The sequence below is a fragment of the Ixodes scapularis genome, unplaced genomic scaffold, assembly GCF_016920785.2.
Source record: "Ixodes scapularis isolate PalLabHiFi unplaced genomic scaffold, ASM1692078v2 PGA_scaffold1__304_contigs__length_218370807, whole genome shotgun sequence".
Classification (NCBI taxonomy): domain Eukaryota; kingdom Metazoa; phylum Arthropoda; class Arachnida; order Ixodida; family Ixodidae; genus Ixodes; species Ixodes scapularis.
In genome coordinates this window covers 171,253,094-171,267,119 of record NW_024609846.1, presented here as the reverse complement: position 1 = coordinate 171,267,119, position 14,026 = coordinate 171,253,094, and the positions used below count along the sequence as shown (strand labels likewise).

At 42.3% G+C, this 14,026-nt stretch overlaps 1 protein-coding gene across 5 annotated transcripts in view; it reads right to left on the bottom strand.

Moving 5' to 3' along the window:
- Positions 1-14,026, bottom strand: part of LOC8039553 (basement membrane-specific heparan sulfate proteoglycan core protein) — a 430,543-nt gene that overhangs the window by 163,862 nt on the left and 252,655 nt on the right. For 4 of the 5 annotated variants that reach the window (XM_040222261.3, XM_040505271.2, XM_040222262.3 and 1 more), the window contains exons 8-15: positions 12,487-12,639; positions 9,484-9,606; positions 8,565-8,681; positions 6,094-6,216; positions 5,028-5,135; positions 2,977-3,090; positions 2,180-2,296; positions 72-209 (exon numbers count right to left, since the gene is read on the bottom strand). In XM_040222261.3, the coding sequence (XP_040078195.1) occupies positions 72-209; positions 2,180-2,296; positions 2,977-3,090; positions 5,028-5,135; positions 6,094-6,216; positions 8,565-8,681; positions 9,484-9,606; positions 12,487-12,639 (993 nt within the window). The remainder of the gene's footprint in view (positions 1-71; positions 210-2,179; positions 2,297-2,976; positions 3,091-5,027; positions 5,136-6,093; positions 6,217-8,564; positions 8,682-9,483; positions 9,607-12,486; positions 12,640-14,026) is intronic. The other variant, XM_040505272.2, reaches the window with a different exon arrangement.

Genomic DNA, 14,026 nt, shown 5'->3' with positions numbered 1-14,026 from the left:
GTGACAACTAACAATGCAGAGAGCCTCAAATGAGAATACCCACATGAACATTCCAAACAGACAGGACTCACTTTTCGTGTCATGGATACAGTTGTCCTCGTCATCACCATTTGGACAATCTCTGTGGCGATCACATTTCTTGCGCGCGTCGATGCATGGGCCCGACAAGCATTTGTACTCGTGGCTCTGACAGCTTTGTGGTTGACCATCTAGAACATGCAACAGTACTATAACTCTTGTATACCCCTTTGAAATAAATTATTTGAGTTAAGCATTGCTCTGATGCAAACCTTGGTTAGGCTTGCCAACAATTACTGTAGCAAGTGGGGTATTTCTGCTCCAACCTACTAAAAATATACAACTATCCATGTCTACCGAAGACCACATTTTGCCCCCTTAGCGCTGCAACAATGGCTCTAGGAGGGTTATTTGTGTTGCTCTAGCTGCAGGAAGCTTCTGGCATTTTTGGTGAGAAAGCCATCAATCATAAATAACTAAACACTTTATGAAATAATTTGCTCTTCTATAAGAAAGAACATTTCATAGCAGAGTTTGCCACCTCTTGAGTGAAAAAATAAATAAAGATGCACCTCTTTTAGAGAGACTTATCCAAGAGCAGCAAAAGCAACATTGACTCATTGCCATGAATAAGCTCTAAAAGCAATCCAAAAAGCTTGTTTCCAGAGATTAATTTTTATGCCAAAATTGGAATGCCACTCCTCATTTACTTGGGCATACTTTAACTGCCAATAAATGACAAGTAGGATGCCTAAGCAAAAACTTCAGTTGACAACGCTTCCTAATTTCAACAATAAACCCTTTTTAGAACAATTTTTTAATAATAAAATCTAGAAAATAATTCGGAGGTTTGTATGAACCAACAAATATCAAGATTACATTAAACATGGTTACGTTTTGTGCATTTAACATTTTTGTCGGACCAGAAAAATTCCAGAATCAGAGTTCTGGTCCCTTATACCTTAGAACAAGGAAGTTATTCATATGTATATAGGGTGAATAAAGATATACTGCACAACACTGTTAGCGCAAACACAACTTATACAATTTTTTTTTTTTATCTCCAATTGAATTGTTTGGCACCTAATTTCCCCCCTTGGGTTAGTGCCCAAAGTAAGCACTTTCCACCACCTTAGTAGTTTTGATGACAGCTCTTAGATTTAAGGAAAAAACTGGAAAAACTGGCGATTGCTTGTTCATGCTAACAGTGTTGTGCAGTTAACATTTAGAAGAATAGATAGAGATTTTGGGGTTTGAGTTCGATACATGTATACATTTAAAATTAAACATAATTTCAGATAACGAATCAAACAAACTTCCTTGGGAATGCTGAAGTTGTATTTGGGAAAAAGGACATTCCTAAACATTGTAAGCTCACCAACACTTCACTTAGCAGTGCTCCTTAAAAAAGTTTTAGTCAGTATTGCAATACTACAATCATTAATAGATCTGGTTTATTTATAAGGACTATAGTAAAAAAAGAAAGAACAGTTTAAAAAAGATTAGTGGCAAATATTAGCTGAAGTAGTGAAACTAAGCAGAGATGGGGACAGGTAAAAAGGACATGAAAAATGTTATCTGACAAGTTTCACTAATTGACAAATTTATATCGGTGTCATGCCATGTATCGTGATTTTGCATATGCAGATGCCAGAACTTTCATATCCAGTGTACATAAGGGATGGGGACTCGCAAATACATTTTTACAATAGTTGTGATGATCCTATTGCTTAACCCTTTCCAGCAAGAGAATTGTAATATGTGAACAAAGCTGCACCTTTACCACAAGCACATCATCCCACAAGCGCAAAGGGCACAGCGACAATTTGCTTTTTCACAGCCCATCACTGCTCTGCGAGACAGCTATCACAGGTGAACTAACTCCAGCCCGTGCCTCAACGAAACACAACTTAAACAAGAGTTTAGGTTTTGTTAATCTAGCCGTTATTTATCTTGTCACCTCATGAGATTCAATCGAGGTCTTCAATCCTGTCTGCATGATCAAGTGCGAACATTCTAAACCTAAAGATACTGGTTCAAACATACTAATTCACTTCAATCCATCGGATTTAATTGTAGCGATCATGCACTTTCATTTACAGTGAACTTTCGTTTAAAACATGCATGGAAGGGCGTTTGAGCATAATCAAAGCCAACTCACTGCAGGAGATTTCATCTTCGCCGCCGGGGCAATCGGAGATGCCGTCGCATCTTCGCGCTTGGCTCAAGCAACTGCCGCTACGACACCTGAACTGGTCAATCCTGCAAGTGGGTGACGCTGGGGCAGAAAGAAAGGACACAAAAGCTCAGACTCAACCCAAAGGAGTGTTCTGTGGCAAGAATGCTCTTGCAGTCTTTAAGCATCGGCCCATAGTACATGAGGAGTGGATGAAATGTAGGAGACTAAACTTTGTATAAATATGCAGTTCAGCAGGGGGAACTAACTTTACAACAAAGCAATCTTGGGCGGTGAATACAAAATTACTAAAATCTGCGTTTCCATTTTAAAAAATTGAAATTTTACAAGTATCAGGACTAAAGAACCTTGGTTTCAAACTTCTCCCTTTGGGCCTATTAATTGATTCTTAAATTTTTAACACAACACTCCCGCCCACCAAAAACAGCTTGATGTGAAGTCAGGCATTCCTGTAGTCACCACTTGCACACTACAAACCCGCCTGTCACAAGTAACGACATCTCGGATCGCATAGTTGCAATCTGCATCCCATCGAATATTGAATGAATTCCCATCAAATATAGCACAATGTAAAAAAATGAGGGGTGAGCTTAGTTTCTATATTTTTAACCTATGGATGTATATAGCCAGAAAAACTGTATGAGCAATCTCTCAGGGGAGGTTGTTCATACGAGATTTTATGGTACTTTATTCTCGAAATAAATTTCGCACAAAATTTAAAAACTAGTAAATCAGAAACAGGTTAATTGGACACCACTCACTGCACTGGTTTTCATCCGAGCCATCTGGGCATTCCCGTGTTCCGTTGCAACGAGCTCTGACAGGAACGCAAGTTCCACTGTGACACCTAAACTCGTTGAGAGCACACCTTTTTTCTGTGAAAGCAACATTGCACAAAGGACAAACTTAGGAGTGAGAACATTTCTGAAAACGTTAATGAGAATAAAACTGTACATTGCGAAAACAAAAAGGCAGGAGAAAAAGGAAACTACTACTATGTGGCAAGCTGCAAAATGCTCTAGAACCGGACTCATTTGCACAACACCTTAATTAAAAGGAGCATTAACGAATTTGAAAGTGAAGACCAGTAATGCTACAGCTTCGATACCCAGTCTAGCTGACCAGAGTGTTCCACAATGTTAATGTAAATGGTAGGGCTCAGCCCTCCCATTAGAATGATTGGAAAGGAGATGCCAGGCACTCCTTACGTCACGCCGGGTGCTTGTCACACGACGTAGTGAAAGGAAGAAAGGAACTCGCGAGGACAGTAAACTAAACTGATTGCAATATCTGCGAAAAAATTAGTACATAAAAAATAAAAAGGAACTTGGCTTCAGCCGTCCCACTCGAAATATACTTCCAGCATCACTGAGTTCTACCTACTCACTAAAGCTCCATGTTGCAACAATGAGAAAACTTTTAGCTTAGTTCCAATAATTGCTGAATAAAAATGGACTCAAGTCAGATCCGAATTGAGCCGTGGCACTGAGTTTTTTTACAGATATGATAATCCATACAACACCTTTCTAAGAGTAGTGCAATTCCCACACAAGGAGTATTACTTAAAAAATAGAGGAGGATAATAGCATGCAAATTAAAGTTCTAGGAAATATATTTTTTTAATTCACAGAAACATGCATCTAATTGCAAGTTGTGTCACTATTGTTCAAATCAGCAGTACTTAACTACAGCTCTTGGGAACCCCTTACAGTACAACTAAAACAACCCTAACAGGTGACTGCAAAAGTTTGTGTTTACGAACCAGAAAGAGACAAGTTAAAGCAATGCAGGAACAGTAATTACATGTCTAGACAAAAAAAACAACAAAAAAAACTATCAATATATATTTAAGGATAACAACAAGCATTGTTCCCACATTTGTAAAATACAATTAAATGGTTGCTCTGCTCATGCTCCTCAGTCGAACAAAAAAGCATCCAGGCTTAAAGTTACACTAGAGCACCAACATTTCATAAGGACAAAGTCATTGAATGACAGTATAATACTTAAGAGATATTGTAGTACCAGGGCTACTTTTGCACTTCTCCAACAGTTATCATAATAAAGCAAGATTGATATTTTGAGTCACCGCTTTTATGAGCGGAATCATGGTATAATATAGGTGTGGACACAGCACGGCACACACTGCGATGCAATTGCCCAGATAAAGTCCTATTCAAGCGCGCCTGAGTAGCCTATTCCGACAACATCTCTGCCAGCCAGATAACACACCAAAATAAAGATTAACAAAAAAAAAATTTTTGTCACTGCTATGCCACTTGAGCATGTTCTGCACTTGGTGCATCTGTTCCGACCTTTACAGACACTGGCTTGAACACCACATGAGAGAGCTCTCCCCTGCAATGCGTTAATAAAAGGGCTCTTTCTGCTGTTGAGGCACGAAAGTAGTGCCAATGTGCCTAAACAACACGCATAGTGCAAGTGCCAAGTTCTACATATTGTGGCACACCCAGGAAACTGCTTTAAAAATAAGCATGTCTCCCATAGAAAAGCATGGGAAACTCTGCCTGCAACAGGCTACAACCAGCCGATTATCAAAAGCGTTGTATGGTGGCGCCGCTTGCAACGGAGGGAAGGAGAGTACTAACTGGCAGCTGCAACGCGCGCAGTGTCCACACCTAGATATCTATCTCGCACTGTGAGCAGAATCTCCGTCAACACTGGTAACACCACAACACCAAACCTCTTCGATACCTAGCGGCAATTACAATGACCAACACTGCTGGAAACAGTGCTTTGCCTTCCAGAAAACAGTGTTGTGCAAAAGGTCCCCTAGCAGTCAGGCACTTACGACAATTGAGCTCATCGCTCCTATCCTGGCAGTCGTTGTAGCCATCGCACTCCCTGGCCTTGTTGATGCAAATGCCATTGCCACACCGGAACTGATCGTCGCTGCATGCTGTGGTGCGAACAGCGGACGCTTAGCAGAACCGAGCAGCGAAATTGAGGCAAAAAGGGGTGGGAGGGGAAAAGGAAATGCACAGGCAACTGCAATACGACTAACGAAGCTCTGCACTCGCATTACATGGGCAGCACTGCTATGTCACCACTGTTATATTATTGGCACACATTTAGATCTGTGTAAGTTGATAGCCAGCTTAGCTACATGGCTGCACTTCTTTTTGCGGCACTCGTCAGCTTGGCTATCATTTAATGCTATGTAGTAGCTGATAACCTTTGAACAATGACAACTGAAGCAAAATTAACCAGTTAGAACTGTGCTTTCAAACTTTCAACACTGCACGCCAGCCCCTTCACTGGAACAACCGATACTAATTTAACAATTTTAGCAACAAAAGAAGTCCTTCCTTAATGTTTGCTTTTGAGCGCCATTGGATATTCATCCTGTTTAACAGAAATCTAGGGGCTTATGTCCCAACACAGAAGCATAAAAAAGGCACCAGCTGGCTTTAGGTCCCAACACAAAAAGCCCAAGGCACGCACCAGCGAAATATTGACCTAGTCCAGCTGAGTGACACCGGGACCCAATCAAGACTAGTCACCTGCTGCCTATTTAGTAAGCCTTCGTTGGGTCGTAAACAGGGGCCAGGATTTTGAGCCCAGCAAGTTGTTCTTCTAACAACTGGTACCTAGAGATTTAGAGTTTTAAGGCTATGTGCAAAAGGTAACTATGTAATGCTTCATTTATCTCTCATTTTATCTCGTCTGTAATAATGAGAAGTAGCCAGGATACTTTATCCACCGATTACCTGAACACCTAATAAAACTGTGCGTGGAACAGACGTCCTCAACACAAGTTAAAAAGGTCGAGCTAAAAAAAAACGAGGGGACAAAGGGCGGCAGTGCTGCTCTTGAAACACGGACAAGTGGAGGAGTGCGGGGTACGGGGCTCTTACGGCAATTCCTCTCGTCGGAGCCGTCCGTGCAATCTCGCCTGCGATTGCATAGCAATTCCCGAGCAATGCACTGGCCATTACCGCAGCGAAATTTCCCAAGTGCGCAGTCATCCGCAGCAGGTGCTGGAAAAGCAGCGGCATCCACATTTCCTGCAACTCCCAGTGCTGCTTGTGCCAATCCCAGGGTGCATCTCATCCCAAGCAACACACCAAACCGCAAAGATAACTGAAAAAAGCTGTGCTCATCATGCTCCACTAGAGTGCACACCAAGACAGGCACACAAACACAGAGAAGCCACCCCATGCCACAAGTCACACAAACGTGCAGAGGGTGTTAATGTGCAGAGCTGTGAAAGTCGCTGTCTGAAAGTAATAAAGCTTTCCCCAATCAAACTAAATGCAGTGTCAGACGTTACACATCACTACACCAAACTTGGTATGAAACCGGAGTCAGAAAATTACTGAACACCGACGTTGAAATTTCAATGCGAAAGAACGGGAAAGAAGTCCACCTTTGGTCTGCCTCGGCCCACCATGACAAAGTCCGACAACCGAGGTGGTCGGACTTCGACAAACTTCATTTGTAGCCCGTGACTTGGTCACGGGCCCCAAAAACAAAGAGCAAAATGAACTACTCTGACAACACTAACTCGATTACTTGGAGATCAGTTACTTTCACCACAAGCTATCCAACTGCACAGACGCAAGCCGGCGCATTACATACTCCACATGCCATAAATTGGACAGCAATGCTGGAATGCAATCCATTCAAACAGTGGCCATGCTCCGACATGCACAACTCAAGCAGCTAAAATAGAACGAGCACAGGTTAACCATTCGCAGAGTTCCGGTTAGTAGAAGGTTGCACCACAACTTACGGGCCTTACACTCCCGCTCGTCAGAATCATCGTACGGGCAATCTAACCGCCCGTTGCACCGCAACTGCCTTGCAATGCAAGTCCCGTAATCACACTGCCACTCTCTAGTTGTGCACACTGTTCACGATGAAAGGGAGGGGGCATAAGAAGAGTGAGTGCAGGAGAGAAGTGAAGAGGGTGAAAAGCCCGAGAAGAGTGAAGTTCAGTGAGGAAAACACAGAAGAAGCAGATGAAACAAGAGAGAAAGTCAAAAAGTATAAAGAGGTTAAACCTGAGGAAAAACAAACTGGAGCATTCTAGGATTCCAGGCAAGTTGAACAAGTTATACGGTCACTGAACCCCATGGGACAATGTGCACTTGGGAAAATAAGTGGCAAGAAAAAGGGCAGCAGTGCTCCGCATGATTTGTCCTCAAGTGAACTCTCGTGAGGATGGGAGGCAGTTGAGGTGGTTATGAATGTCAGACAGGACAGCTGTGCAAGGAACACTGATGGTGCAATGTCGTGCAGTATGGTGCAGAGTGGACTACTTGGGTGTGAGGTGGAATGACGGTGAAGTGCAACACACACACACATGCAAAGTCGGAAGAAGTCACAGAATGCCTGGTGGTTATGTGAAAACTAAAATATCCTGAAAAATCAAAAGTATGACATGATATCGGTTACCAATGGCAACAGTGAAATGCTTTGGCACAGTTATGAACATTTTGCACGACTATCTTACAGTGAAAAATTACCATATTTACACAAATCGGAGAACTTTTCTTAGTTCTAAAACAATTCTGTATTCTGAAGACAGAAGCCGGTCTAGGTTGGCTAATAAAAATGCCTTGCAGGGGGAATTCGCAAGTGGTAAAAATTATGCAAATGCTACATCTATTCATTTTAGAACACCACTGACATTAAACACAAAGTTGCAAGGAGAATGCTGTGGGAATTGTTCCGTTGTGCTTTCTTTATCAAAATGCATAACCATGTCAAAAAAAAAAAAAAGGCACTATGTGCAATTTTGCTGAACAGGCACACACCTTTCAAGAAGTGCACTGGAACTCGAAGCCCGTGTTTTCAATTGCAAGAAGATCTTAAATTTGTGTAAATATGGTGATGTCATGCAAGAAGCTTGCTACACGACTTCCAAGTGCCTTGTTATATGTCTGGGACGTGGATAGGCATTAGGCATATTCACTGCATTCCCATGAACTATTCAGGTTCTACAGCTTTGCTAAATCCAGATGAAACTCCTGAAGGGAAAAAGGTCACTTTGGAAGCGAAGCAGTCACTTTTTGCCTAGATGTACATGTGAGGAAGGAAAAGCTCGATAAAGCCACAATTAATACAAAAATTACTGGAGAGGAACAGGGCATTAAAGCACACGGCATGATATAAAACTTACAATGCGCTTGTATGAGTGATTCGTGAGCAAGATTAAAGTTTCTAGTGCTCCAGTGATACCAAATGGCTCTATCCGACGATACAGCATGGGCAAAAAGCATGAACGAGAAGCAGTAGATGTACTTATGACTGAAAAATGAACGGGCAAGCACGAAGGTGAAATGGAAAAGCTTGGCAGGGTCCGACGAGCTGGGCCACTTACGACAGTCCTTTTCATCGGCCCCACTTCCGTCGGGACAGTCTTGAACGCCGTTGCAACGTCTAATCATGGGAATGCAATCTCCATTCTCGCACCGGAATTCATCCGATCGGCAGGTCACTGAAACCCCAACGCAAAGACCAGTTGCCACAATGCTCAATTTTCTGACAGCGGACTAACGTCAGGCTTTTAATAAACCCCAATTTCGCCGTTTTCACGTGCTGACAGTAACATGCTAGCCGCATGTGCTAGGTTCCCAGCTAACCCGCAATCATGGGGGTAGAAAGCTTCTGGAGGAGACAACGCCACCAGAGGTGAAGCCAGAAGTGGCACGACACCGGGGCCCCGAGGGTGACTAAAACATTAGTTGAGTCAGCTCCCCTTATTGTCCAATAGTCTCTCTCGGTTTTGGTCATCGTTGGGGGCGAGTCCCCCCATACCTCTGGCTTCAGCTCTGGTGGCATCACGTTGCCTCATGAAGCTTCCTACGTCCATGGTTTCATACATATGTATGCTTCGAGCACGTCCGCAGAAACGTTTCGTATGACCAATCTGTCGGGATGGTCCTACAGGGAAGGAATGCGCCTCGGACAGTGTTTGGAGAGCGGCGTGACTGCGGTCCAAGGGTACGCCACCGAGACATCACATTGTCAATAGCCCTAAAATACCATAAGGGGGGGGAGGGGAGGGGGCAACCCCCTCCAGATGCCCATGAGCGAGACACTTAATGCATGCAAAATTTCAATGTGCCGGCAGATTTTATAAATGCGACGAGTTGCAGAGTTGAGACGAGATTTACGAGCCCATGAATGTATGCCGATGTAACAGATCCATGCTAACAACCCACGAGTAAACTGAATGCCAAAGAGACGCTTCGTGACAACCCAAATGAAAAAAAAAAAAAAACGCCGATTTAACTCACAGCAGTCCGACTCGTCTTCTCCCCCGGGACAATCCCTAGAACGATCGCAGCGTTGGCTGCCACGTAAACACTCCCCAGTCCTGCACTGGAACTGGCCGGGTTGACAGGAGGGAACCTCGGGAACTGCAAAACCGAGCATTCGGGGAATCGAGTTTCTTCAAATAAATGTTACGATGTTACAAATCGGAATCAACTGCAAAATGGTCCTGATCAAACTCGTCACAAAGCCAGAATAAAAATATTAAAATACCAAGTGTTATTGATATCAACAATGTCAAAAACGAAGTGAGCCCCAATGCTAACTTGTTTACGTTTCGAGCAGGTAGGTATACAACTTGCCAACAATATTTAATCGAGTGTGGGGCTGTCTTACAGCCTATGTTCATTAAGCAAATGTTCCTCTACTGGAGAGGCTACATCTAAAACAACTGTCGCTTCGAATATTGCATCAGCCTACATGTACAACACCATTCTCAGCATTGTGCCAAAGGATTTTCCATGCTCTTTAATTTCCTTCAATATCTGGAAAGATAGCTCACCCCGAGGATAACCCAGTGGTTTCCTGCTCAACTTTATCTTTTTGGAAAAATACCAAAAGATGGCCCATCCCCAAGAACCACGTTATCTGGGTTGGGGCAATTTGTGTAACAAGGTAGGTTATGGAGCCTTGATACCAATACTATAGCCAGTTCCTTTGTAAACTTACAAATATTGAATAAATAAAGCCCTTCCTTCGTATTAAAAACATAATACTACTCGTGGCGTGGCAACTGATGCAAGCTCGAGTGGATGAGGAACCGAGAGAAGCATTTTTTTCTGGGCTTTTTGTGGGCTGTACACCTAAGGTTAGACCACCTCTATTTCCAACCCAATTTGATAATTGAAGAGCCATTTTTTGGGATATTATAGTACGCATGTACTCAAGCAAGTTTCACCATATTGAACTGCACTAGCTTGTCTTAAAATTGTGTAACTACTATTCCTAAAACTAGCCTTTCCAACAAAATTCAGATTTTGGCACAGCAGAAAGAAAAAAATGAATTATTTTCCTATCTGCAGCCACGTGTGACGATTACGGAAACTATGGTGTCACGTCGCAGGGGCACACAAAAGTCAACGAAACCAGTCCCCTACACTGCTTCATTCGCCGTCAGACCCGTGGCGAGCAGTCTTGTCCAGATCGCTCATCGCGACCTTCGGCGATGCTAATTCTTGAAACGTCAACAATCTCCGAGAAAGCGGCTGGGGGCTCTGGAGACAAAACTCAACGGAAAACCAGGTGGTCACCTGGAGATGTCGCTCAAAATACTGTTTGTAAGTTGAAGGGTACCTTGACCTTCAATTTGTTTCATCTAAAAAAAAAAAAAAAAAAAAAAGACTAGCATGTTTAAGAGAAATTGATCTGCCATTCCTCATTCTATAGGGAACACAGATCACTTCCCGCAGTTAATCGTCCAAAGTCTGGAAATCGTTGTACTGCCACTTTGAGGGGCTGTCTTGACTAACAATTGGTAATGAAGATTGCTACCTGGCCTAGCAACAAAACTGTGGGAGAATTTCGATGACCTAAGAGAACTCCCCAACAGGCAACATCAACCAGATGGAATGGGGCACTTTTTGGCAAAAATAACTGTCCTAGACCCCAAATCTACACGACAGGACCAAGGGATCAGGACATTGCCGCCTGCTCAGAGTGGTCGGCGGTGCGGCCATGAGCAATTGCAGCAGGCGGTGATGTCCTGGTCCCACCGTGTAGATAAATTAGGGCCCCTAGTCTGCTTTGAGACCACGTCTTTCTATAACCTATCCACTTTTGTTTTTCTTCACAAAGCAGCCTAATCTTCCAAGGTTGAAACAAACCCTACGAACAAATTCGTACAAACCATATTAAGGGAGGACACTACCCAAAAAGGTCAACTTTCAAACCTTCGGCTTAATATGAAATTTACAGTATATACTGGCAGTTACAAGGAAGAATGCAATGCAAAGTTTCATCTGTGTACATGAATTGTGATAGAAATTGTAGTTGTTTTTATCAGGAACACACTGACATTGTTTAGGAAAACTATTGTTAGAAAACTAATGTAATGCCCAACATTTTTCTTCACTAGATATGTAGCAGAGTGCCTAGCAAAGTGTGACTGTGAAAACAAAGTTTCCAAAAATTAATTTATTTTATGCTAACATTGCACTAAAAAATCAATGAATTTCTTGCCTTTTATCTTGTTGACAAAAGATTAACATCTTTTATAAAAGACATTAACAAAGTAAAAAAGCAACGGCACAACTCCATTGCCCATTGAATTCCACTTTAGAAAACAACGAGCGAGTCTTTCCGTTTGTCCCGTTAAGAAAAGATAGTTTTCCTGAAGTGAAACTTTCGCCAAAAAGCGGAACGGAGAAAAGAGTCTTCAAAGTGCTCGAACCTCTACCTTGTTCTTAGCATCGGTGGACCTAAAAGGATTTATGAGAAAATAACAATGCTGTGTAAACCAATGAAACTTTCTGTGAATACTCTATATGTTGATGGATGCAAATATGGCACTTTTTAAAATCAACTTTTTTGCGGAGATTTTTTTTTTCTGGGAAGCGTCTCTACTGAAGTATGCTGAATTAAAAAAAAAAAAACCACATCAGCCAAATTTAATGGGCCGGATTTATAAAAAAAATAATAATGCTGTGTAAACCAATGAAACTTTCTGTGAATACTCTCTACATGTTGATCGATGTAAATATGGCACTTTTCAAAATCAACTTCTTTTGTGGAGATTTTTTTTTTTCTCGGTAGTGTCTTATTAAGTATGCTGAACTAAAAAAAAAACACATCGGCCAAATTGAGGGCACCTTGGCAGTGCCTCTCCAAAAGTGAACAAGAAAGGAGCCTTCACCTAAGTGATCTAGATTCAGAAAGAGGGCGAAGAAAACTTTTAGCATTTCTTTTTGGCAATAAACCATTTAACAAAAAAAAAAAAAAAAAAAGGGAAGTCAAAGAGTACATTATACCCGTGTCCCCTCTCTGAGGGCAGCCCTGCTCATCCGTGTTGTCAGCACAATCTTGACGGCCGTTGCATCGCGCACTTGAATCCACACACCGACGGTTGTCATCACAGGCAAACTGGTTGGCTGGACAGGGACTTCGGCCATGTGTAGGGGGAACTGCAATTCAAAGCAAGCAACTGCAATCAACCTCACGCATGGTCCCAACCACACTAACCAAGAATGCGGTACGATAGGGGTATGCTGAGAATTATTGTGCGATGCGAGTCAAGACAGGCTTAGGACCGAAGTAGTGTCATGGTCACAGAAGGGCAACAGAATGCCCAATGAAAATAAAAAACACCCACATATGTTTGCTGTTTTCACTGTACCTGCCTAAAGATCTAACATGCATTTCAACCTCATAATTAAAACTGTACAGCCACCATTAAAACATCGAACCACTAGACAATTGCCTTTTTTTTTTTAAAGAGGCACCACCCCGATGACAGTTGCTTCAATGACGCAGGTATATGATGGAGCAGCTCAAGTACCGATGATCTTGGGGGATGAAACTTGCATGTGATCTGTCCTGCATATGCTGAGGGCGGAATTCTAAGGAGGGTGTTTAGAATTGTCACTAATTTTTGGTTCAAATAACTGCCAATCAATGACACAAATAAGTTAACATCGTACCGTGACATGTAATTGCAAGGTGCGTGCTAATATTTTGAACTTCCAATAATTCACAGATAGTGCTGCTAGTCTATTCGAGAGCAAGTTAAGTACTATACTCTATACTGCGAGCCCCTAATTTTCTCGAATTCTAAAATTCGTAAACTTTACCCAGCACAAACAGGCCAATGCCAGCCTTTAGAAATTGTGAAATTTAATGGTTGCGAATATAACCTCCGCTGCCCAATTCGCAAAAGATCAGGGCCACGAAAATAACGGGTTTTACAGTATCTATTTTTGGAAGCCTAAAGTAACTACCTAGTTGGTCTCCTCCGGTTACAATTAATCTTTGCTTCTTGTGGGAGATACTATTTGCAAAATCAGAAACATGATTAAACCAGGTGCAGAAAAAACAAATCGCCAAGATAAAAAAAAAGTGAAAAAAATATTGTTTTGAAGGGTGGTGCGAGGTCAAAATTCTGCAGAGGTTATTTCTCTGCAGCACGCTGGTGCTCAGTAAAAAGCGCTCAATGGGGCTATCCCGCCACCACCAACACTTCAAAAAATATGAAAAAAAAAACTTTCAGCCTTTCCACTCTGGTGAAGAAAGAAGACCAGTGAAGCTGTACGCTAGTCCGGTGCATTTCTTCGCCCTTGTCTGTTTTGATCGCAGTTTTCCATGATGAATTCCCAACAACTCGGCCAACTATCCATTCTTCTATGATAGCTGAAAAGGTTGCCGCTGTCGCTCATAGATGGCGGTAGCTGTCCAGAATTTCGTGTAGACATTTGTTTGGCACCGGACACGAAACTGGGGAAACTTCCCTTAACAGCTCTGCTGTAATATTGCAGTTTATCTTGTAGTGAATATTGATTAGCTTTAGGATGTAGT